General features: G+C 49.8%; 1 protein-coding gene across 1 annotated transcript in view; it reads left to right on the top strand.

The window, feature by feature from the left end:
• The window catches only part of KIRREL3 (kirre like nephrin family adhesion molecule 3), a 263,163-nt gene that overhangs the window by 231,857 nt on the left and 6,832 nt on the right, over positions 1-24,474 (top strand). The window contains exons 7-14 of the mRNA XM_034069650.1: positions 828-933; positions 14,753-14,901; positions 15,111-15,238; positions 16,157-16,283; positions 20,021-20,121; positions 20,221-20,419; positions 21,504-21,539; positions 23,154-23,261. Coding sequence (XP_033925541.1) covers positions 828-933; positions 14,753-14,901; positions 15,111-15,238; positions 16,157-16,283; positions 20,021-20,121; positions 20,221-20,419; positions 21,504-21,539; positions 23,154-23,261 — 954 coding nt within the window. The remainder of the gene's footprint in view (positions 1-827; positions 934-14,752; positions 14,902-15,110; positions 15,239-16,156; positions 16,284-20,020; positions 20,122-20,220; positions 20,420-21,503; positions 21,540-23,153; positions 23,262-24,474) is intronic.

The following is a 24,474-nucleotide window of genomic DNA, read 5'->3' as shown; positions in this document are numbered from 1 at the left end:
CAGCCTGGCTCCAGAGCAGAGCTGCTCCAGCCCTCGCAGCATCTCCATGGCCTCCTATGGACTTGTTCCAACAGCTCCACATCCTCTTGTGTTGATACCCCCAGAGCTGGATCAGGACTGCAGGGGGGATCTTACAAGGCCATTTCTTTCTGCATTTTCCCCTCAATGATGTGCTATCCTTAAAACCTGAAGCTGGAGGTCCAAACCCCCTCCCTGACAACATGAAAACTGAAAACAGCTCTGAATATTCTTATTCCCCATCCAAACATTACACCCTTTTCACTTCTCACTTGCTTTCATCAATTCGCTCCTGAATTTTTCTGCTGCTGAAGCGTTTAGATGCTTATCATGTAAAAAGAGAAACCAGCACCAGCTGGAAGAACCGAGAGGCCTGTGACACCAATAAGGACTTGGCAGAGATGATTAGGCTGATGAAAGAGCAGAAATGCCACTTTCAAGTTAGCGGAGAGACAAAAGATCATCATTACACAGCGAGATATTAAATGGGAGCTTTTCAAAGCAGGCAAGTTTATTTCCTTAAACAGGAATCAGAGCCGGCGTTAACAGTTTTGAAGTGAAATGCTACATCGAGTGGTGTGTGTCTCTCCTCGTTCTGTCTTATTTCCTGAAGCCCTCCAAGACAAGCATTGCGTGCATGACACCAGCCTGTCTTACGCAGCCCTGAACATGACTGCACAGCATCAAGGAGTCTCAGTGCATTTACCATGTTTTCTCACAACCGACTTGGAAGCACTGCAGGCAACGGGCATGGGGATGCTGCATCACGTCTTTGCGTTGCTTATGGGCTTGTCTCTGTCTCTTTGCAGATCCACCTCTGGTGAACTTGTCTGTGGAGCCACAGCCGGTGCTTGAGGATAACACTGTGAAGTTCCACTGCTCCGCCAAGGCCAACCCTGCTGTCACCCAATACAGGTAAAGTGGCTGCTGGCTGTGGGTTTTGGTGGCTATTCCTCTCTCTCCCATGTTTGTCCCTGCTTGGTGGTTATTCTAGCTCATCCCCATATCCTCTACTGCAGTACACGATGGCTGGAGCCAGACACAGCCCCTGCTCCCCCAGAGCTGTGGTGGCACAGTCCTCTTCCCAGCATCCCTGCTCTGATAACTCCCTGATGCTGCTTTTACCTTGATGATGCTGTTACACGTTGAGAGACTGCAACTGCCTCTGTGTTAGGCCGTCTGCTATGTTCTGCTGCATGCAGTCCTCAGTCAGAGATTCATTGGTGCTTTGGAGTGGATTAAGAGGCCTGGCACAGAGCTGCTGGAGCCATCTGCTTGGGGACATAAAGAGCAAAGAACGCCGATTGAAAAATCTATTAAGGCAAAATTCCTTTTTTCGGGGTATTTTTTGCATACTCTTTATTATTTGAACAACACAACTCCATTGCTGTCTCTGTGTAACCCTTAAGCAACCGCTGTAAGCCTCTCTAACCCCAACAGCATGGAGAAGAGCTCAGCAGGGGTTAGAGCAGAGGTGCTTTGACTGGGGATACATGGGGTGCTGAGGCGTTGGCACAGGGTGCCCAGAGAAGCTGTGGCTGCCCCATCCCTGGCAGTGTTCAAGGCCAGGTTGGACACAGGGGCTTGGAGCAGCTGCTCCAGTGGAAGGGGTCCCTGCTTGTGGCAGGGGTTGGAGCTGGAGGAGCTTTAAGCTCCCTTCCAACCCAAACCATTCTCTGATGATTGTCTCTAATATTTCTTGATCTAAGCAGACAAAAACACTGCAATCAGGTGCTCCTCACTCCTGCCTGGCAGTCAGGAGCATGCACACACAGGCACACAATCAGGTCTGGCTTTGCAACAGCCTGGGTTGATAACAACAGAGGAGGCACCTCCAGGGAACAGGTTACTATGACCCCACCTCCTGTTAGGCTCATACAGCTTAATTAGTACAATCAAGTTTGCTGCTAGGAACAGCTCCTTCCAGCTGGATATCTGCTATCAGCACAACAAAGCAGTAATTGCATTCCTGGTTACACACAAGAGTTATTAATTTGAGAAGTCAATTAATGTCAAAGATACAAATAGCCCTGTTTTCATATTTACAGTTAGGAGTATGAAGTGCATGACAAGCTGGGGAGGTACCTGCGAGAACGTCCCGTGTGGGTCTTGCCTTGCTTGATTCTGCTGCAGTCAAAGGCAAAACAACCACCTTTGGCTGAGGAACCAGACAGTGGCAATATTACTGCTTCAAAGACAGAGCATCAACCCTGATCCTCAGCAACAGGAGCTTTCACATCCTCCTTGTGCACTGGAGCAGCCTTGAAGGCTCCAGTTGGCATCTCCTGTGTACATAGCATAGCAATGCTGGGCCGCAGCAGATGGACCCACCACACGTCTCCCCTCTTCAGTGCTGTCTCGTTAGCACTGGGTTTTGCTCTCTCGTGTAGCTTCAAATGCCACCCACAGCCCTCTTCTGCCCTTCTCATCCATCCCGAGGCCGTGTGTCTTGTCACCCTTCCTGTTGCCTGAGCACTGGGGTTATTTCTTTGCTGTGATTGGTTTTGTGAGGGACTCCACTCTCAGAATTAATTGCAGGGTTTTTTTCAGGTTATGTTTTCTCATAAAAGGGATTTCTTTTAGGGTGAAACCGGAAAAAAAAGGCATGAAAATTCAAGCAGCTCTTTTGTTTTTTCCTGTCTGAAGTTCCCTTTAACACATTAACACCACACTTTTTCCCTAACCACTGTGATGAGCAAATGGAATTCAGCAGCACTCAGCAGGGCTTCCTTCCGCTTAATGACTCTGATTGATTGGGGGGATTCGTTTTCCTTCCTAAAGATCCCAAAGCTCTTCACTATGTAAAGATGGCAGATGTTGTAGCACTGAAGCTTGGAGTCCTTTGGAGTGGGCTATCCAAGCAAGAAGCCCCTGCACCTGGGAAGGAACCACTGACTGGGAAGGAATATGGGTACAGGGGTGTGGGATGTGTAAAGGTTCGGAACTGGGATATTGGAGGTGTGAAAAGGCAGAACATGAGCTCAGCATCCTCCCCAGGGCACATGAGACCCCATCAGTGGTGAAAGTGAGCTTATTCTGCCTTAAAACCAAACAGTAGAAAGTGTGATTTCTTTTCCCACTCTAACATACCTCCTATGGCTTTCCTCATCCTCAGGCAGACATAGCACATCTTGGTCTTCAGACAATATTTACTTTTAATACCTCCCAGTATGTTTATCAGTAAACAGCTCTGAACACAGAGGGGAAAAAAGTCTAAACAGCATAAATCCCCTTTTGTGGGCATAAATCCACAGCCAGGTTCACAGGGCCATCCCCAGATACATGAGCAAGCTGTCACCTTGCTTGAGTTTGATATGGTGATGAGTTTTGCATTGAGTTTGCACCCCACGTTCTTCTGACTAGGTAAAGCAAGCGAGGTCGAGCATCTCACCCAAAGACACAAGGCTGGGAAGCACCCATGAACCATGTTCCTCATTAGCAAGAAGCTGCTGGTCCTGCTGATGTATGGTTTTAAGCACAGACCCCTCAGTCTTTTCATTAGGGAAAAGAAACCATATTCAACAGTTTCCCAGAGGGCAAAAATCCCCACATACCCCCATAGAGAAAGCAGTTTTGATTCAATCAAGGCATCTTCTCTTTTCTGAAGAGCTTTTCTTCTTGGTCTCTTATATAATACATCACATACATGAGGGTTTCGATGCAAAACCTGGTTAGAAAGGAGACCTTGGAGCAATCTGCTCCCAGGGCCAGAGTGGAAAGTTACAGCCTGTACTGCATCTTCTTGGGGTGTTTAATGATATCTTGTCAAAACTGGCAGCTTTCCACTGTAGGTTTAGCCTCAGTGGCATTTTCTAAGGGGAGAAGAAGCCTGAATCCCTCTGCCTTAAAATTCAGTGATGCTGGGGCAGGCAGGGTGTGCTTTGCTGGAGACACAGCTCTTTCTCCTAGCTGAGGTTACCCCATAGCTGAAGCTGGAGTTGAAGTCCCAATCCCTCACTGGCAGCAAGGGTTTCTTGAGGAGGAGCATCGTTTCCCCAATGGGGTTTGTTCACCTACAGTGTCACCTGGGCTCTCACTTACTTTGGGATGTGGGACAGGCCAGTGTCACCACAGGCAAGGTGAGGGAAGGTGTGTGAGCAGGGGTTTTGCCATAGGAATGAACTAAATCTGGTAGCAGGGGTTTTGCTCAGTTACATGTTTTCCCACTCATCACATAGACATATCCATATGGCCTCTGCAGGGTCGTATACCCCATCTGGCTCTGGTTTATCCTACCTCCAACTGAAAGCATGTTCCCCTTGCACCTACAGAGCAGCTCAGCCCATTGCTCCACAGCTCCTTGCTGCTGCCTCTGCAGATCAAGACAGGCTTGAGGGACCTGGGCTTTTTGGCATCACCTCCATGGATGTGCTCCATATACATTAGCACCACAGACATGGGGTTGAAAGCCCAAAGAGGCTCCCTGGTGTTCCTGGGAAAGATGCTCCTTCTTCTCCTGGAGCCTCTGTCTGCCTGTGCCAGCTCATCTGCAGGCAGAGCATCATGCAGCCACCGTGCCAGGCTGCAGGAGCAGTGGCAGCAAACAGCTCCACTGGGCAGTGAGCATATGTGTGGGCAAACTGCAGCTGCCTCGTCTTCCTTTACCAGTGCATCTCAATGGGCAGTTCTGGGATGGGGAGGGGGGAATTGGGGAATTCACTGGCTTTCTTTTGCTGCAAGCGAATGGGCAAGAAAGGGAAAGAGAGTAATTAGCTGTCGCTGTTGTTCTGCCACCTGTGATGGCGAGTAGAATTAATGGAAAGCAACAGAAGTCAGGGCGACGTGAACCGACTCACAACCAGGCCTCCTCTTCGCTCACTTCAGGCCTCTCTATTTGCCAATCTTCTCGTGGCTTTTGATGTCTGTTGTGTGTCTGTGGGGTGTTTTTTTGCTGTTATTATTTATCACTTGCAGTAAGAAAGAGAATCTTTAAAGTGGCAGAAGAAAATGGGAGAGTTTAATATTGCACGAGGCAGAGTCCCTCAGCCTTTTGGGCTGCTCTGATGATGATTATATTTGCAGAGCGATGGGGAGTTGGTGCAGGCAGGGCAATAACACATATCTCACTCTGGCACATAGGTGCAGTGCTCTCACCCCCAGGGCTAGAAGAGACCTTTGCAAATAACATTTCCTTTGCAGTCATGAAGGGGGAGATACTTCAAGGCATCTTCCAGCATCAGCTGCCTAAATATTGGTGATCTTAGTGCATCCACCAGCTTGAGGAGCTGCAGATGCAGGTCAGGGCTTGAGCTGCAGCATCTTGGCACATCACAGGGTGCCTGATCAGGTTGTGTGATGCTCAGAGCCAGCCCCACCATCACTACCAACACTTCTGGCTTGCAGCAAGAGCATTGGGTGTTTGTTTGCTCAGTGGGCTCTGGCGTGTAGAAAAGACCTTCTCCTTTGTAAACACTGTGTTATCTTTGAACCAACAGCATGCTGCCACTCATCAAATATTAATCCAATCTCAACTGCTTCTTAAAGAGGTTTCTTCATAGGCAGTGGGGCTCAAATTCATCTGAAGGGAGACAGTGTCCAAGCTTCCCTCTGCATGCTGGATGGGGCATCGAGCAACACGTGCCTTCGGTAGATCTGCGGGTATGTTGACTGCACAATGTCTCTGTGAAAGTCCAGGGAAGTTTAGTGCTCTTCCATGACACCAGAGTTATCCCTGCCTCTTCCATCCAGCTGCAGAATGCGTTCACAGCTCCATATGCAGAAGGGATTATTGATTCTGTGATTCTATGATTGCAGGAAGCTGATGCAGATATTCAGGGTGATGAATTTCATTGGCAACATCTGACAGAGAGGTAGCAGATGATCCATTCAATGGACGTGCCTGACACTGCCTGCAGACAAGTGGCCATTTTCCCTATTCTGGCACTATAAGACCTCAGTATGTTTGAATACAGAATTCAGATGGCCTTGAAAAAGCTCCTGGGAGCTGATGGTTTTGGTGTGTTGCTTTCTTCTGCCCATTCATGAAAGGCCTAGAATAAAAGTGAACATCCCCCTTGTAGCCTGCGTTTCCCAAAGCTTTTGATCACCAAGGCCACTACCTAACTGGCCCATCTTTTGTCTCCCAGGCAATCTGTGCCAAGGAAAGGGGATCTGCAATATTAAGCTCTTATTAAATTACAATCACATCTCCATAATATCTGAAGGGCTTGAAGCACACTGCAGAGCAGCCAGCAACTGCAGACAAGGTGTGAAGTCCATGGGCAGCATGGAGACTGTCCCCATGTTGATGAGGCTCAGTATCATGCTTGCAGGTGTAAAATACCCAGATACTGGGAACTACAAGGGGACCTGGGGTTGAAGAGAGATGATGTGGGGAGCAGCTCACCAGATGTCTGGTCCAGGCAAGAGGCATCTCAGCATCTTCAGGTGGAACAGTCACTCTGGTTATGTGTTTCTTGGCAGGTTTAGGACCTTCTCCCCCATAAACCAGCTCCCTCCTTCATTCCAGCTTGGGGAAAATGCTCCCATAAGCCAATGCGTGGGGTCTCATTGTGTTCAGTGCCTTCCTCCCCCATGCTCCCATCTGCTCCCTCCTCCTCCTCCGGCCGGGGCTGCCGTCTGTCCAGCGGCAGGACGCTGTGAGTCCATATGCCATCCCTCAGCAGGGCTGTCACCTCTCCTTCTGCCTCCCACAGCCAAACTCAGCAAGGGAAGCCAGAGAAGCTGGAGCAGGGAAGGGGCCTGAGGCATTTCACAGCAGCAGCAGAGTAAATCTAATTTATAGACATAGCAAAATGCAGCTAAAGCGGGGCTGAAATGAATGCAAAGCACACAGAGGTCTCAAGTTATCGGCACTGTAACATTTTCCCCTGACTATCTCTGTTTCCCTGCCCGGGTTTGTCTTTGTAGCTTCCTCCCAGACAACTGGACCTTTGCTCTGAAGTGAAAATGAAAGCTGGGGAAAGGAAAAAGAAAGAAGGGGAAATGAATTCTTCAGATCTCTTTTTGTGATGCATCAGCCCCATCTGCCAGCTCCTTGTGACAGGGAGCGGAATGCGCTGGGTGGCAGGCGGAGACGGAAAAGCAGGCTTTAAAAGGGGGAAATACAGTAAAATACAAGGCATAAATATCCCTGCAGTGATGCTGGGCTGTTGGGGGGGCTCCAGTGAGGCACGCAGCTCCCATTGAGAGGGGGAAGATGGGTTGGAAGAGCCTCCCTTCACTCACAGAGGTGTGGGGACAGGGAGATTTGTCTTGCCATTCCCTGGCTTGTCAGGGTAATGGGAACAAGCGGGTGGGAGATGTTTGGAGGCAGCTCGAACTAATTAGGAGAGAGTGTAGAGGAGAGAGTCTGACAGCTGGAAAGGGAGAAAGGAAGGGGAGGGGAAGAGGGAAAACGCTTTGTACTCTTGAGCACCACTCCCTGATGTAGACATGATTAAAGGTACCAAATGAATTGAGTGATGAAGCTCAAACCACTCTGTTGGATGGAGCCTTTCCAAAGGAGCCAGGTGGCAGAGGGGGTTTGCTGTTGTGGTTCAGAAGGGTTTGCTAAAACAGGGTGCATTGTGGCTATCTCCATCCCAGTCTGGACCACCAGCATCCCATCAGGCAGGGATGATGGGATCATCCAGACTTTGCCCATGCATTGCACTTTCCCAAGGTTGGAGTGAACCTGTCTCTAAAGCATCTCATTTCAAGCAAACTTTGTGGGTGCGAAAGAAGACTTTATGGTTGGCCATCAAGCAAAACACTTCTTTTAAACACCCTTATGGTTCTAGGAGCTCTGAGGGCCTCATTGGGCATGATCCTGGAGCCTGGGCAGGGAGCACCATTGGCTTCTCCAGCCAGATCTCCCATCCCTGTGTGAGGAGAGGCAGCAGCTTTTCAAGCCTAATTTAGCACTCTTTAATCTGAGTTATTCCAAACCACACTTGCCACTTCCTTCATGTGTTCCCGCAGGATGATGGGCTGATTTCACAGAACCAAAAGCCTTAAGCAAATCTTGTCACACAGGAAAATTGATTTTTCAAAACTGACTTTTACAAGATTACTGGAGGGGTTTTCTTTCCCCCCTCATCTTTCTTCTGTATCGTTCCCTTCCCGTCTCCCGAGGTGGCTTCAGATCTAAGGAAATTAGAGATGCTGTGACTCAATTGAAAATGGAGAAAGAGGGAGAAGGAGGAAAGAGAAAGACACCCAGCACTCGGCACCTCCTGTCCCACTGCCTCTGTAGGAGCTGGCCTATGTGCTCACACTTAGGAAGTAGCAGGGATGCCTCCTTTGCCTCTCCTATGCCATAACCTGCATGCATCACCAGCAAATATCCTGTGGGTTATCTCACTGAGAACATCCCCTGAGGGGCATTCCTTGGTGATCCCAACCTGGATCAAGGGGGGCTGTTCTCTTTCTCTCCCTCAATCCCTCCATTTTAGTTTCTCTTTGGGAAGAAGAAGAGTTTCCTCCTGCTGCTCGATTCAGAGCCACCTCAATGTGTTTGGTTAGGAAAAAAAAGGAAGAAGAGAGAGGAAGAGTTGCCTTGAAGTGGTTTCAGACAGCTTAAAATATGCTAAGCTTTTGTGTTTCTGCAGTATAAATAATGAATCCTCTTACAGCTCCTGAGTCGGGAAAGACATTGATTTAAGAGGCCTCCAGCTCTGTATGAGGCTTCTCTGCTTTCATGCCAGAGGGTGGGGAACGTGGCAGGGAGCAGCCAGGTGTGAACCATGGGATCATAGAACAGTTTGGGTTGGAAAGCACCTTCAAAGGTAATGTAGTCCAACCACCATGCAATAAGCAGGGACATCTTCAACTCAGATTGCTCAGACCCACATCCAGCCTGGCCTTGAATAACAATGCAGGATGTGCAAGAAGGACCCATGATGGGGACAGGGGCTGCACCTACTTCAGTGCAAGCAAAGCGGGTGTTTTGCTAAAGGATTTCATTTTGCAATTCCTCTTTGCTCCTTTATTGCAGTTTTCAGGGGCAAGAAGGGGTTTAAATGGAGAATGAAGTTATCAGCATCTCCTTCTCTCCCTGTGCTCCAGTAAACCAGAGCTGATTTGGTAATTGCATCAGTTGTTGTTGATTTAACTAATTCCCCAAGCAGCATCCTTGGAAACACCTCTGCTTAAAAGTGGGCCAAGCCACCCATGGGGTCCATGGCCACCCTGCACGTCAGGCACACACAGAGGTCCATGCAGCATCAGCTACTAAGCCCTGTCCTGTCAGGGCTGCATTTAGGAGCACACCATTGATTGTCTGTGTGGTTCAGCAGCAGCTTTAACAGTTGATCAGTCAAGTCATTGACAACTTAACAGCTTTGTTTACTTCTTCCTTACCACTTCTGTGGCCAGTTTGTTCTGACTGTGCTTAGAAAAAGGCTGTTTTGATTGTTTTCTCACCAAAAATGAGCCCAACTTGTACAGACTGTGCCGGTGTCATGGCTTTAATTGTGTTGTCTGGGAGAGAGAAACCTTCTCAGCCCAGTTCTTCCACGTACCTACACCACAGGCAGCATAGACCTGGTACTGGGGTGTTCCTGCCCATCACTGCCCCATTGCTCCCCAAAGAGCTGGATTCCTGTTGCGCATCTTCAGGCATGATCTGGGGAGCCCCTCACTGCTATTTCCCAACCATGGGTCCTGCTAATGGGAAGGAGGAGATGCACCTAAGACAGGCACCTCTTAAAGACTGCAGTGATGAGCAATCAGGCTCATTGCCAGCCCTCTTGCTTGTCAGGAGGGGGAACACTGGAGCTGAGATTAGATAGGAAATCAAGCCAGAGGTTCCCTCTGCACAGTGAAGAGTTATTATTATCATCAAAACCCCAGAGTGTTTAAAAACAATCAAACCCCAGCAGCAGCAACAGGTGTATCACAGCGAGCACAATCACATCAGGACTGAACTCTTGATATTTGGGAGAAGGTTGCAGTCTTTCTCTCTGCTTATTTGTTTCTGAAGAAAGAACACATGGGGGAGAAGAAATAGGCACAGGGAGATTAGCAAAGTTGGCATCTCTGCTGTGAGATACAGCATCTCCACCATTAGGACCTGAGATTTGCTTTGTGGTGGAGCAGAGATGCTTGCACTGGGGACAAAGGGGTTTGGGAAGAGGCCATCACTGCTGCAGCTGTGCATGAATGGATGGAGATTTGTCAGGGAGGGAGAGGGAGGCTTGGAAACCTTTCCTTGGGTATGGTGGGTACCATCATCTTTGCTCCCCCAGCCCATAGAGGATCAGCCATCCATCAGCAAGGATGCTCTGTGCTTTGCTCAGGGCTCTGCCCCCCCTGAACTTGATTAAACCCCAAGCTGGAAGGCCCAGCCTTGTAATTTAGATGGCAGAGAGATTACCTATTGCCTGTGCTGGCTGATAAATGAACCCACTGCATCAGCACAAAGGGAGCATGGCAGATGTGCAGCTGAGGAGCTGTACAGGTCCCTCATGTCTTCATTAGGGAGGGAGCAAGCAGGAGAAGAGGAATAACCCCATAGATCACTATTATGGAAATCTGCTCTTAATAAGGAGATAATGTGCATGATGCATCACACCGCAGCCATGCAGGGGGGTAGCGAGACACTGCTCAGGCCTTGTTGCTTGCTCTGTCACTTCTTACAAGGTTATCACTCATGGGAGGTGCTCTATAATCTGCCAGCACAAGCAATCTGCTGTCCTTACCCCTCTCAAACCTCCACTGTCCATGAAACACCATTGTTCTCCATCCCCATAGAGGATGCTGAGGTTACAGGGACAGGAGAGTGATGCAGGGTGCAGCATCCAACGCAGGGGTGGCTCTTGTTTGAGGATGAGAGGGGACTGCCACATTACAGCAGTGGGAGTTGAAGGTACTGCTGGCAACAAAGCAACAAACCCATTCGCTGAGCTATTTGGAGCAATTAATAGCCTTTCCCAGGAATGAAATGTTAATTAATTCATACCCTCAGCCTATGCATTTATTTAAGGTATTTGTGGGTGTTCTCTGTACTTTTATTAAGCAATTAACATGCGTCCAAGAAAATATTTGTCTGTTTTAAGTAGTTCTTAGTAAACAGGATTTATATGGCAAGCAAGTGCTTTATTTTGCATTGTTAATTAAAAACGACAATCCACTCCACTGCCACAGGTTGTACACCACTAGAGCAGCCAATCTGCCATGAGCTCTGGTTTAAAGGGCACATGTGCCGCTGGCTACAGCAAAAACACCTCCTGAGGAGCCTGCAGCGTGGGTTTGAGTAGTGCTTGGTGGGTGTTGTAGGGTTCAAAGAGCCTATGCTGTGGGGTGGGTGCTGGGATGCCCTCCTGTTGTTCCTGTGCTGCAGGGAGATGCTGGTGAGAGCGGTGGTGTGATGAGGAGCTTTATAAAGAGCACGTACGAGTCCTACAGCCTTCCCAGGGCTGTAAAGTAAATAGCTTGTTCACACACGCTGTTTGTTGAAGAATTACCAGTCCTTGTAGAGCACACAGAGGAATTTATTTGTTATGGTGAGCCTGGGCAGCGCTAAGGCAGACGAATTGCTAGTGATGCTCCTTCATGTACCGATGCTCTGTCAGGGCACGTTGCAAATGTGATTAGCTCCACGAGCCTGGAAACCCAGACAGAAATGGGATCCTTTGGGATAAGAAAGGGTAAAACCCCTTTGTGATGAATGAGTCCTGGCCCAGTATCCTCCACTGAGACCCCAGGTGCTTCATCCTGGCTTTCCTTTGGAAACCAGAGCAGGTCACTAAAGAAACACTGAGATATGAAGACTGAAAGCAAGCCACAGCACTGCTTTGAGCCAACATATCCCAGAATGTGCTTTCCTATTTGCTTGCATGTACTCTTAGCTGGGAAGCAATGGATGTAGTCAGAAAATGCAATGTTTCCTTAGAAAAGTCCTGTGCCCTCATTGTCTTTAAGCATTAATATTTGGGGTTTTTTTCCCATTCTTTAATGACTGGCTTTTCAGTGCTGTCTGTAATAACCCCTTTAAAGCTTGGGTTCAAGTATCTGTTTCCTGGTTGAAATCATCACCCAGGTTGATTCAATTTCCAGAATACACTGAGTTGAGAGGCACTGGGCCCAGAGAGTCCAAGGGAAAACACAAGCAGGTTATATGCACTCCGAAGGGGATGAGGGACAGCAGCAGACAGGAGGCAAGGTCCATGTTGGCCTTAGGACATGGGATAGTGAGGAGAAGTGGTGAGTCTGGGTAAGTGGGGATCATAGGAACAGGTCCTTTGGGCAGATCCCCATGGGTAGACCCTCGCCCCTCTCTGCACAGACCTCTTCCTGCAATATTCTTTAGCTTAGGAAGGAAACCAGCAGCAAGAAACGACAGCTGAGTTAGCGGCTGAGTCATATGAGGAGAGACTAAAGCAGGTAAATTAATATAGTCTGGAAAAGACTCTGGGTGACACGTCTGCAATCTATAAATACCTTCAAGGCACAATGTAACTGAAAGAATCCCCTGCTCTCAGCAGTGCCAGGATGAGCAGGGGTCAGGCTCCACGTAACAAGGCCAGTGCCTGAAAAGCCAAAGCAGTGGAGGTGGTGAATGGGGCTGATAGAGCATCCTCCGCATCTCAGCTGTGTTTTATTCAGATTCTATTTATAAACAGTTATTGGAAGGTTAATAGGTGAGTAAGACATGTTATGGGCTTGTAAAAGCATGAGTAACTTGCCTTCTGACTGCCCACAAGCACATCATGAGAAGCTTTACAGGAGGGTTATCAAGCGTCGTTATTAAAAACCAATTTGACATTATAAAAGATCTATACTGCTTGTTCAGCCACATTGATTTAGCAGTGTTAAGCCTTGGAAAACTGGAGCAAGAAGCTTGATCTCTGCTGAAGCACAAAGAATTGCTGTTTGTGACACATCTCCATGCTCAGGAAATGCAGTTTTGCGGAAGCGATGGGGTTTGAACAAATCCATAGAGCACCGTGCCATGGTTGTTGCTCTGTGTTTTCCCAAGATGCTGCAAAGCCAAACAGTTCTTGGAAACCTTGCTCTCCATTTTGCTTTGCTTTGTAACATCCAGGAAATGGTTTCATACATTCCCAGACTGGTTTGGGTTGGAAGGGACCTTAAAGCTCATTCAGTTCCAACCCCCTGCAGCGTCATTCCTGTGGCAGGGAGGCAGAAGGGCAAAGGCAGATCCAGTCAGGAGGCAGGGAAACCAGCTGACCCCTTGGCTTGGATTGCAATTCCCTCTGGAAGGAGAAAGGCGTCACCAAAGCATCATGCAGCATTCCAACCGTTGGGAGGTGCCGCCTGTGCTGGTTCTTCCATAGGAGGAAGCTCCCTCATTAACACATGAAGTGCAGCCCTAGAAATAGAAGTGACATCTCCTGATTAATTATTGAAGGGGGAGTGTGGGGAGGGGGGAAGCTGGAGTGGCCAGTCAGCATCTGTTAGAGGTGCAAAGATAAATGAAATGAGAGGGCAGATAAGTGCCTACAAATGGGCTGCATCTGTACTGCTAATACATCTCTCAAAACGCTTGTGTCATCAGATGGTGGGTGAAGCCTTGCAGGTCAGCTGTCCTCATTCCATTCGATTCACGCTCTCAGTCACAGAAGGGATTTGCTTTAGTAGCACTGTTAGAGTGTTTCCAGGCTTAACTCTCATTCCAGACCCATAGAGGCACCTGGGGAAGCCGTCTGTGCCTGCAGACCTCATGAGTTCCCTTTAGGGCAGCAAGGGGAACCCATAGCAGAACGTTCGGTACAAGCAGAGCAGAACAGTAAAGACAGGACCAGGAAACCCATGGAAGGACCATGAGCAACTGCTGTCCTCCTTGAAGGGGACACCAAAACAACCCCACTGGCTCATCTCTCTGCAGCTTGATGGGACAAGCCCAGCTCCCAGTGCCAGCATCCTACCCAGCCCAAACATCCCAACCCATCCAGAGAAAGGCAGAGATTCCTTAGGGAAATCTTCCCTCTAACCTACCTGTGGGTTGTTTTGGGAGGATGGTTGTATGTGTTTTCCCTGGGCTGCTGCCTGTGCTGTATTTCCCTTCCCCCATAGAGCTGCTGGAGTTTCACACGCCTGACAGCATCTCCTGTCTTTCCCACCCACTCCAGAGTGGCAGGTTGCCAGATGGTGCCCCATTAGGTCACATTTGCTCATTGTTTGGCAAACAGCGGCTTAATTCAAGTGCTGAGTTGACAGCTTGTTCTCCAAGACAATTTGCAAGTTGCAGTGTTGCAAATGCCAGCTTGGCTTTTCAGGGTAATGTTATTTCAGCTGCCTTAAAGGGATAAAGTCCTTTTGATTAGAAAAAATAAAAGGGAGAAAAGGGTAAAAGTGAGAGGAAACTGAAACGGTTTTTAGCTGTTTGATGTGAAAGGACCACTGGTTGTTGAGTTGTTCAGAAAGAGACTGCTCTCCTGGCACTGCAGTTCCCCATTAGCAGACTCTCCATGCCCCATCCCTCCTATCATGGAGGTCTTCCATCTATGCCCCACACTCTTAAGGAATGAGGTGCATTTCCAGTAAAACAGGCTCTCACAGGGAAATGGCAACTTGAGTTTACTTTGGAAAGGTTTCGGTATGGATCTATATACACATCAGTTTGTTGTAATCTCTCCAAAACCTCTGGCTATCCCTGCATCCATGGGGACGTGAATGATGCTGAGGACAAGCACGTGTCTGTCCCAAAGCCCAGGGCAGCAGCAGGCTGTGATGTGCTGCCCCCAGCACTGCAACCTGCAGGTCTGCCCCAGCACACACACGAATGACACAGAACAGCACCATCATGATGCTCTTTCTTCTTCAATAGGTGGGCAAAAAAGGGCCAGGTGATAAAAGAAGCATCCGGTGACTTCTACGAAACCATCGTGGATCACACCTTCTTCTTTGAGCCCGTCTCCTGCGAGGTCACCAATGCACTGGGAAGCACAAACATCAGCAGGACTGTGGATGTCTACTGTAAGTGATGGGTCAGCTTCAGGCTGAGAATTAATAGGAAGGGGACACGGCCCTTGCTGTGACCAGGACTTGCTGGTTTTACGTGTCTGTGACCCATAGGTCCAGCAAGACCTATCGCTGCTTCCTCTGACACAGTGATCTCTTTGGTTTGAGGGTTTCTGGTTGATACAGCCCATCACTGGGAGATAACTCCAGTCTTTTCTGTGCAGTTGGGCCCAGGATGGCGACAGAACCTCAGTCCCTGCTCGTTGACCTGGGCTCAGACGCGGTCTTCAACTGTGCCTGGACTGGGAACCCATCTCTCACCATCGTCTGGATGAAGCGAGGCTCAGGAGTGGTAAGAACTGCTGCTAGGGTGGTGGGGAATGGCATATTCAGGGTATGAGGTGCTGCATGATGCTCCACATGGAGCTGGGAGTTCCTAGCTGGACTTACGAGGGTCCTCCAAAAGGAGGGGACAAAGTGGCATTGCAAGCCTACAGTGAGTGTCCCCAGTTAGTCCAGAGAAACGTATTAAGCAGTAAAGGCTTCATTGCCTTTGTGGTATTTTGGATGGAAGTGTGAGTGCATCCGTGAGGCAGGATTCTGGATGTCAGGCTGGAAAATGAGCTGTGCACTCGCCTGGAATCCCATTTGGGAGTGATGTGCGGATAGACTCCACAACTCGTTAAAGTTGTAAAGTAGGTATGAGTTTATTCAGCTGAGGCGCATGGGGGATTGCTCCTCCAAAGACATGCATGCCTCAGTGTCGTTTTCCCTCTACATTTATCCTCTAAAGTTATACATATGCATTAAGTTGCTCAACATGCATATACATATTTATAACCTATCCCAGCTTCATATTATAATTAGCTAGAATATCCTTTACGCATGCACAGTGTCTTCTGGTGGTCTTTGGACAAGGGTCTCAAGATGAAGTAAACTCTTCCTCATCTTAAGCTTTTCACCTCCAGTGGTTGCACATGCTCTCTAGGAGTCTGCTCAATGTCTAAGTAGCAAAGCTGGGTCTTACTGGAGCTAAGTAACTGGTTTTCCCTTATCAGTAGTTTATGTTCTGGTACTGCTTGGTAAGCACAATAGGTATTTGATGAGCAGTATAACTGTTTAAGCTTAAGCAATCATTTTCATTACATCCCCTTGGACAACCCCTCTGTACGGTTTACCTACTCCCTTTACATATATCCCCTTGTACAATAGCTTGGATCATGGAGAGGCTGATAATCAGTGTCATGAGGAACCCCCTCCTCTCTTCCAGGTCCTGAGCAATGAGAACAAGCTGACCCTGAAGTCCGTCCGTCAGGAAGATGCTGGGAAATACGTGTGCCGAGCCGTGGTGCCAAGGGTGGGCGCAGGCGAGAGGGAGGTGACGCTCACTGTCAACGGTACCTCCTGCTTCCCTATGGCTATTCCATCTCATCACCTTCTTGCTGTCTCATATACCACTCTCATTGCCAAATTGTCTCTTTGGATATCAGCTTTCAGAGCAAACCCCAGCCACAGGTTGATGAGGGAAGGGTTCTGCCCTGCAAGCAATGTGAATGAACTGGATATATGTTCTCCTGGAGAGGCATGGGTTAAAGCACAAATCCCCAACGTTATCTGTGTTCCTTATTAGCAACAGGGGTTTATTGAGTAGCTGAGAGCTGGCATCTTTAAATCTTTAATAGATTTATCTTGCAAAACCCTTGCAAGGTCAGAGAGCACTGTTGTCTCTGTTGTACAGCCAGAGAGCTGGGAATTGAGCCTGGATCCACCAGCAGCAGCCTACTCACTCTCCCAGGGCCCACGTGAGGGTGCCTATGAGAGGCAATAGTGCTATATAGCTCCTCCACAGCTGCCTGGGGCTTGGGATGTGTCCTGGACCGGCACCTAAGCTCAGGAGTTAGTTGGGAAGCACTTCAGAGCTTAATGATGACCCTGCCAGGACCCTGCAGCAGCCAATAACAAATTCCAACCTAAATACGGAAGGGAAAGAGGCAGGCAGGCTGTGAATGGTATAACTAGAGGATGAATTTTGCATTGTCTCTCACCTGCATGACAAACTGGCAGGCTTCAGTCCCCGCTCGCTGTCACAAAGAGAAGAAAATGAGCAGGGAAGCAGCACAGGCAGCAGCATTTTAAATGCAGATGATGCAGATAGGTGGATGCCCCATCCCTAGAAGCATCCAAGGTCAGGCTGGACAGGGCTCTGAGCAACCTGATCTAGCTGGAGATGTCCCTGCTCACTGCAGGGGGGCTGGGCTGGCTGACCTCTGAAGATCCCATCCGACCAATCTATAAGGTTCTGTAACGCTAGAAAGGGAAGCCAAGGGCAGCACAGCAGGCGACTGAAAGCCAACTACTCCCTTGACTTCGGCTCCTCGGCGCCTGCATGCTCCTTCCCCACCGGCTGCTGGGTTTTAATTACAATTAAGCTCGATCATGGAAAACAAAGCAACAAATTAGCACAAACATAGAACCTACTCCTTTCCTTACACCTACCACGCACATGGATGCCTTCAATGCAGACAACGCACTCAGCAGGCTCAGGGCCATTTGGAGCATGTGGCATAGGGAAGAGTTTTGCATCTTACACCACTGCTGAGCTTTTCACCTTGCAGAGCTGATGGGGGAGCAAATAAAACCTGTGCCATAAGGCTCACTGGTCTGCTTGAAGCATCCCCCAGCAGCAGCTTGCCTGCAGCCTCCCATCCTGCTGGGATGTGCATTTGACACTGGGATCTGCTGCAACCCCAAGGACACAATGCATTGGACCCCACACCAAGGGGTAACCAAGGAGAACCAAGATGGACCAGCCTCATAACAGCATCCCTATGCCCTACATCCACCAAGCACCAGGGTGCAGGTTGAGAGGAGGTCTCCAGCTCCAGAGCAAGGCACAGTGTGTCTAATCCTGCTAATGAATTCTGCTGAAAGTCTTTCCTGCTGTAATTTGAAAGGGAAGTTGAATGCCTCATATTTTCAAGTGATTTTAAATCCGGAGGGTGATACAATTGTCTCGGTATTACCAGGTGCCTTCCTCTCTGGGCTGGGATTCGTCACACTAAAATTAGCCATTTAGAAGTGTCTGTTTGGGGCAAGCTGCACAGACTCTGATCAGTGCACATGGGCTTCAGAGGGGCTGATTCATGCCACTGAAAGCACAGAGACCCCAACTGAGGGTTCCTCATCCAAGCCTGCAATCCCTTTGCTGCGGCCCATATGCTCTCAGTGCTGTCGGGAATCAGCAGCAGGATGCTGGGGTGGGAGAGCATCCTCCTGCGCTCCCCACTGCAGCCTTCAGAGAGCAGCCCATCCCTGTGCCAGGGTGAGAGGCCACCAGCCTGAAAGGCAGCAGATATGATTCAGAGGCTGGTTAATGGGAAGGAGGATTATGCAAACGAGCAGTGTTTGGCAGGGCAGGAGCAGCAGAGGCAAGAAGGAAGAGAGGAGCTGTCAGTGCCGTCATAAATCAGTTGGATTTACAGCCCCTGCATGAGCCAAAGCCTCTCGATGCTCCTGACTGCACGCAAGCCTGGTGGCAGCTCTCATTGTGGTAGGAGAAGCACCTCCAGATCACCTTCACAGCAGGGTTGCCTGGAGTACAGGCTGTGGATGCATTATCCAGGCGGAGAAGGTTGAGGCTGGTCAGCCTGGAGAAACGCAGCTGCGTGGAGACCTCAGCGCAGCTTCCAGTGTCTGAAGGGGGATACAGGGATGCTGGAGAGGGACTGTGCATCAGGGACTGTAGGGATAGGGCAGGAGTGATGGGTTCAAACTGAAACAGGGGACATTTAGGTTAGATATAAGGAAGAAATTCTTTACTAAAGAATTCTTTACAGGGTGCCCAAAGAAGCTGTGGCTGCCCCATCCCTGGCAGTGTTCAAGGCCAGGCTGGATGGAGCTTGGAGCAACCTGCTCTAGTGGGAGGTGTCCGGGCCCATGGCAGAAAGCAGGGGTTTAAACCAAACTCTGTTGCCAAACCATTGCCAAGGTTGCAAGGTCTGGGAAGGAAAGGTTCGGATGGACTCAAGCGGGATGGAGAAGTCTCAACCACCCTTTCTTTGCTCCAAGGCTCCCGAGTCATCAGCAGCCAGGACCACACAAATAAATAGGCACCAGCATGCTAAAAATAACCACAACCAAGAGCTCCATCATTTATATCCATAGCAACATTGTTTAAAACCTTCCTCCTGCCTCTGGGCTGTCTCACACTTAGTACTGAATGCCAAGCCAGAGACTGGCAGCCTTCATAAGGAGCCAGAGCCTGATGGAGGATCAAACACTGGCCCCAGATGTGAAGAGGCTGCAACTTCATGCTATTATTTCTGGGCATGTTCATCTCACAAATGGTCTTTAGTCATACACTATTATCAGGATGATAAGCCTTCGTCTCTGAACTCCTGAAGCAATAATAAAACCCAAAGCCATCGGCATTTGTGCCATTTAAAATCCACTCGCCTTGGGGAAAATGAGTCTTTTAATGATTATTAAGCCATTTTTCTCCAGCATCACCCAGTCTTGGAGTGCTTCCAGAATTTATAAGTCACATACAACCATTAAAATACAGAGAGGTTTTTATTATCATTATTTAGGCCTCGTCTATGGATCCCATCATTGCTCTTGACTCTGCTGGCGTTGGGTTCATCAGTAATCAGGAGAATCACCTAGCATGTGTTCAGCTGGCTAAAAAGCTCATCCTGCATGCCTTGTGCCACACTTAGAGGATGATGGGACCCAAAGGGTTCCCATCGCATGTCACATCCAGGGGAAAAAAGCCCCTGCATGTATTTAGGGCCATCTGCTTGTCCCACGTGGCTGTTGGCAGGGTTCTTGCACCAGACATGGGGAATGAAGGCCAAGGCAAGCTGACATTGCCAGCTTGGGCATAGAATCATAGAGTCCTAGAGTGGTGTGGGGTTTTCCTGCAGCAATCTCTCCAGGGCATCAGGCAGGCTGGTTGCTGCTTCCTTAAGCCTCTGGAGAGCATCACAGGAGGCAAGGGAGCTGCTGCTCCACATACCCCTCAAAGGGGCATCCCAATGCCCTTCTGTGGCTCTGCTAACACACCATCACCACCAGCACCTTGTATTGCAGCCACCCATTTGAGATGCCAGCAGCTCTTTCCTGTCTCCCACAGGGCCACCCATCATCTCCAGCACCCAGACACAGCATGCCCTGCACGGCCAGAAAGGGCAGATCAAGTGCTTCATCCGCAGCACCCCACCACCAGATCGAATTGTAAGTACCATCCCATGGGCACAGTGGGTGCCTCCAGCACCTTTAGGTGCCCTACAGTGGGCAGACCTGCCCCAGGCTGACCCTTCCCTTGCTTGACAGGCTTGGTCCTGGAAGGAGAATGTGCTGGAGTCTGGGACATCCGGACGCTACACAGTGGAGACGGTGAGCACAGATGAGGGTGTCATCTCCACACTGACCATCAGCAACATTGTCCGGGCTGATTTCCAAACCATTTACAACTGCACTGCCTGGAACAGCTTTGGCTCTGACACAGAGATCATCCGGCTCAAAGAGCAAGGTGGGCATCGCTGGGGAGCTGGTGGGGTTGCTGGGCATGGGAATTAGCTCCTGGATGGGCTGTAAGTGTGGGGACATGCTGTGAGAGGCAAGAGGAGCTGAGAAAGCTCTTGGGATATCAAAGAGGAAGTTAGGAAGGACAGTGAGAATGCTCCAGCTGTGCTAGATATAGATTGCATCCTTAAGGTTCCTGGTCCTGGCAGAGGTGAGGAGGTGGGACAACCCCTGCAAAGTCTCTGCTTGATACGGTATTACCTGATTTTACCCATCCTGCTAAAGCTGGAGTGCATGGGACAATCCTGCACCCCTCACTCCCTGCCCCACAGCACAGGGTGATGCCACTGCACAGGCTGGAGGGTAAATTACAGCCTTGAGAAACAGGAATGGCTGCTCCCTCCAGACCCCACTGCTCCATAGAGCACAGAGGAAGGTGTTTGGGTTGGTGGCATCCCTCCACCCCAGCCACCAGCCACCATGCCAGCATGTGTTCTGCAGGACTGGGATTACCCAACCAGCCTCAGAGGCACCTCAAGCAATCCCGAGGGGATGGCCAGGGGATTTCCACTCTCTGTAGCAAGGGAGGGTGATGGCTTTTGTGATGAATGCTTAGCTCCTGGAGGAACTCCAGTCCTCTTCTATTATATTAAATGCCAGGGCAGGCAGGTGGATTGCTCTCATTAAGCCATGATTTATAAGCAAGGCTGCCGTCCAGATTAGATCAGAGCTAAATGAACCCCTTAAAATTAGCCTTGGGCTTCTTCCAATGCAAACAGAGCCAGTGGTTTTTCCAGGTTCTCTGCCAGTCAGCAGGAGCCTGGGTCCCGGCGGAGGGTGGCCGGGTCCAAGCCTGCTCCGCAGCATCCAAGTCCACAGCCGGCTCCATATGGAGATCCCTGCTAGGGACACCCCTGCCCTGGGCATGGGGACACCATAGGGTGGCTGAGGCTGCTGTAGGGTGGCAGAGGACATCCCCTTCATGGGGCCATCCCTGTGCTCGGAGCAGAAGGCAGAGGGCTGAGCGCTCAGGACTGATGTGTGCGCTTGGGCCGTGCAAGGCTGTGGACACTTGCTTTATTTTCAAACAGGTACGGAAATGAAATCAGGAGCTGGTATTCAAGCAGGTATGGAAATCATGAGCTGACGGTGAACGTGGGTTGTCCCCAGCCATTACCACGCCTGAGGACCCAGTGTCCTCCTCCTGGCCCAGCAGCAGGGCAGGGCAGGAAGGGGTATAGGAAAGCTGCAGGGCAGTGACTGGAGCATGGATTGGGATGTTGTTGTGGTCCAGTCTCTGCTCTGCAAACCTTTCTGTGCCCCAGCTCCCAAGCCACTAAAAAGGGAATAATATCAGGGACCACTGAAGTGCTCTTAAGTGATCTCAGGTCCAGGATTAAACGTGTGGTCATCACCAGCTCCACACCAGTGGACTATGAGAAATGGGTTCTTCTTCACCCAGTCAAGTGGCAGCCATGGGGCTGCTGCATTTTGCTCCTCAGGTAGATCACCTCTGTCCCAGCACCATTTGTGTCCCCATCTGCAGAGAGGAATAGGAAGAAGGAGGATCAGCTCTTTGCACCCATCTTTTCCCTAAGTTCATCCCATTCATTTGCAAGGAGAAATCACAGATTGGAGGTGTCCAGGACAGCAGTGAGGACACGCTCACCCAGCTTAGCCAGCCCTCCTGGAAAGGGTTACCCATCTTCTGGCCTCCTGTGTGTTCACAAGAGCCTATGGAGTGCTTAGAACAGGAAAGGGGACCTATAGGTATCTGCTGCTTGTGGGGAGATCATCCCAGTCTATGAAGGTGATCTGTGGTACCCAGCACTGGTGTTCTGCAAGGAGGAATGCTGCCTGGCAATACTCCAGAGAGCAGGCACCAACCCAACACTCACCATTAAGTAGGAGCTGTGCTTTGAGGATCTGGAGGAGCTGAGCAGGGAGATAACAAGGCTCTTGGGCTGCAGATCTGACCCTCTCTCCATAAATGTGATTTCATATTCCACCCTCCCCTTCCCTCTGCCTGGATCTGCGCAAGTAAATCAGCTTTGCTGGCTGCAATCCCCGCTGGGAGCCCAACTACAAAGTTACTGTAGGCAGAAGGATGCGAGCACATAACCCCTGCTCAGCTGCTTGGCCTCTGCCCATCCCTGCTGTCCCAGTCCTTGTAGCACCCTCAGGGGTTCAGGGAAGGATGACAGAGCTGACTAGCCAAGGGGAAAGGCAGGCGATGGGGATATAAACCAGGCAGAGAGTGTGAATGATGGCTCTTGGGTTAATTCATCCATATAGACTTAACAGCGTGGGCTAAGAGCTGAGCTACAGCCCCTGGCAGGCAGGCTCAGTGCCTGACTCCATCCCTCCATCCCAGCTCTCTCCCAGCCTGCTCTAATCCTTAATAATACTAACACACCATCTTCTTTTGCACTTATCCTTTAGAGCTACTCATTCATTCACCTGCAGGGTGCTATAGGGAGCAGTTGCTAACCTGCTCTTCAGGCTCCCTCCTCTTCTCTCCCTCCCAGGGGAAACTGAGGCACAAAGCGATCCCAAGCGTCCCACAGGCAGCCTGTGCCAGTGTCAGGACAAAGGGCAGGGAATGAGGTCCACCTGGCCCCAAAACCCTCCCCAGGCTCATCATTGAGCCCCTTTCCAATAGCCAGGGGTGGGTCCCATAGGGAAAAGCCACTTCTCCAACCTTCAGCCCAGCTTCATGCTCCCTCCCCTTCCTCTTGCAGAGTCCGTGCCTATGGCGGTGATCATCGGAGTGGCCGTGGGGGCCGGTGTGGCGTTCCTGGTGCTGATGGCCACCATCGTTGCCTTCTGCTGTGCCCGCTCCCAGAGGAGTAAGTGTCTTCCCCAGCCCCAGTGCATCCTTGTGGGGCTAAAACCTTGGGGTGAATAGAGTGGGTCACAAAGGAAATGGAGGCTGAATTTGCTGGCACGGCACCGGCACAATGTGCTCCTCAGGCTGGTCATCCCTATGGGAGAAGGAAAGGGGTTTGGAGCCCTGGGAAAAACATGTTAGCTAAACGTTAATCCCTGTTAACAGCCCAAACAGCTCAGGCAGGAGTGTCCTGGGGGCAAAAGGATTGCAAAGGGACCTGTTGTTAATCCCTCTCCTGGGGGAATCCTGATGTCCAAGAGGGAGAAGCATCCTCACCACAGTGCTTAAAATCGCTTCTCAGTTTGTGCTCTCTGTTCTACTTCTGATTCAATTTCATTTCTCTCAACATCAAATGTGTATTTCCTAGAGGGAAATTACAGCCAGCTGAGGGGTTTTACATGGGACACATGGGTTTTGAAGCCTGGCTGTGCTGGGAATACAAGTTAAAGTGACATTAGAGATGCAGGTAGAGGAAAAGGGGGATAAACAGCAAGGAATCGTGTTGCCTCATTAAAAAGATACGAGGAAATTAAAGCAGGATTGCTGGCTAAATGAAAAGGCATCAAACCAGGAGGGAGAAGAGCAGGGTTGTGTGAAGCATCTTGGACTAAGGGAGAAGAAGATACACTCAATGGTGCTGCGGGCTTGGGAGAGGCATGGTGTGGATGCCAGGATGCCAAGCTCTGTGTGTGTACGTGTGCCAGAAACCCACTTGTTTCTCTTTTCATTTCCCCTCCTTGATCATTTACAAAGCAATCAAAGGCACCAGGCTCCTCCTGGATTTGGGTATGAATGCACGGCCTCCCACAGCAGAAATGTGTTTAACTTTGAGAGCGATAATGATGCCTCTCCCTGCCTCATCCCCTGCTTTTCTGAACTCTTGCAGCTCCCATTAACAAGTGTTAAGGAATTAAATGGGGGCAGTCATCAGTCTTGCTTTCTGGGGAAGGATTGGTGATGGGCAGGACCCAAGACCAGGCCAATTCAATGCTGTGGTGAGCACCTGAAGAGGAAGCCAAGCCATGTTATCACGTCAATGGTGGGACACAATCATCCATGCTCCCCACATTCAGAGCAGGGGAAACCATGTGGTTCATTATCTCCTTATCTGATGTAACCAGATGGTGCAGGATTCTTTATGGGACATACAGTTTAACACTGATGCTGTGACA

Source organism: Melopsittacus undulatus, chromosome 15, assembly GCF_012275295.1.
Source record: "Melopsittacus undulatus isolate bMelUnd1 chromosome 15, bMelUnd1.mat.Z, whole genome shotgun sequence".
NCBI lineage: Eukaryota > Metazoa > Chordata > Aves > Psittaciformes > Psittaculidae > Melopsittacus > Melopsittacus undulatus.
Note: the sequence above shows the minus strand (reverse complement) of the source record. Positions and strands in the feature narration are given on the sequence as shown.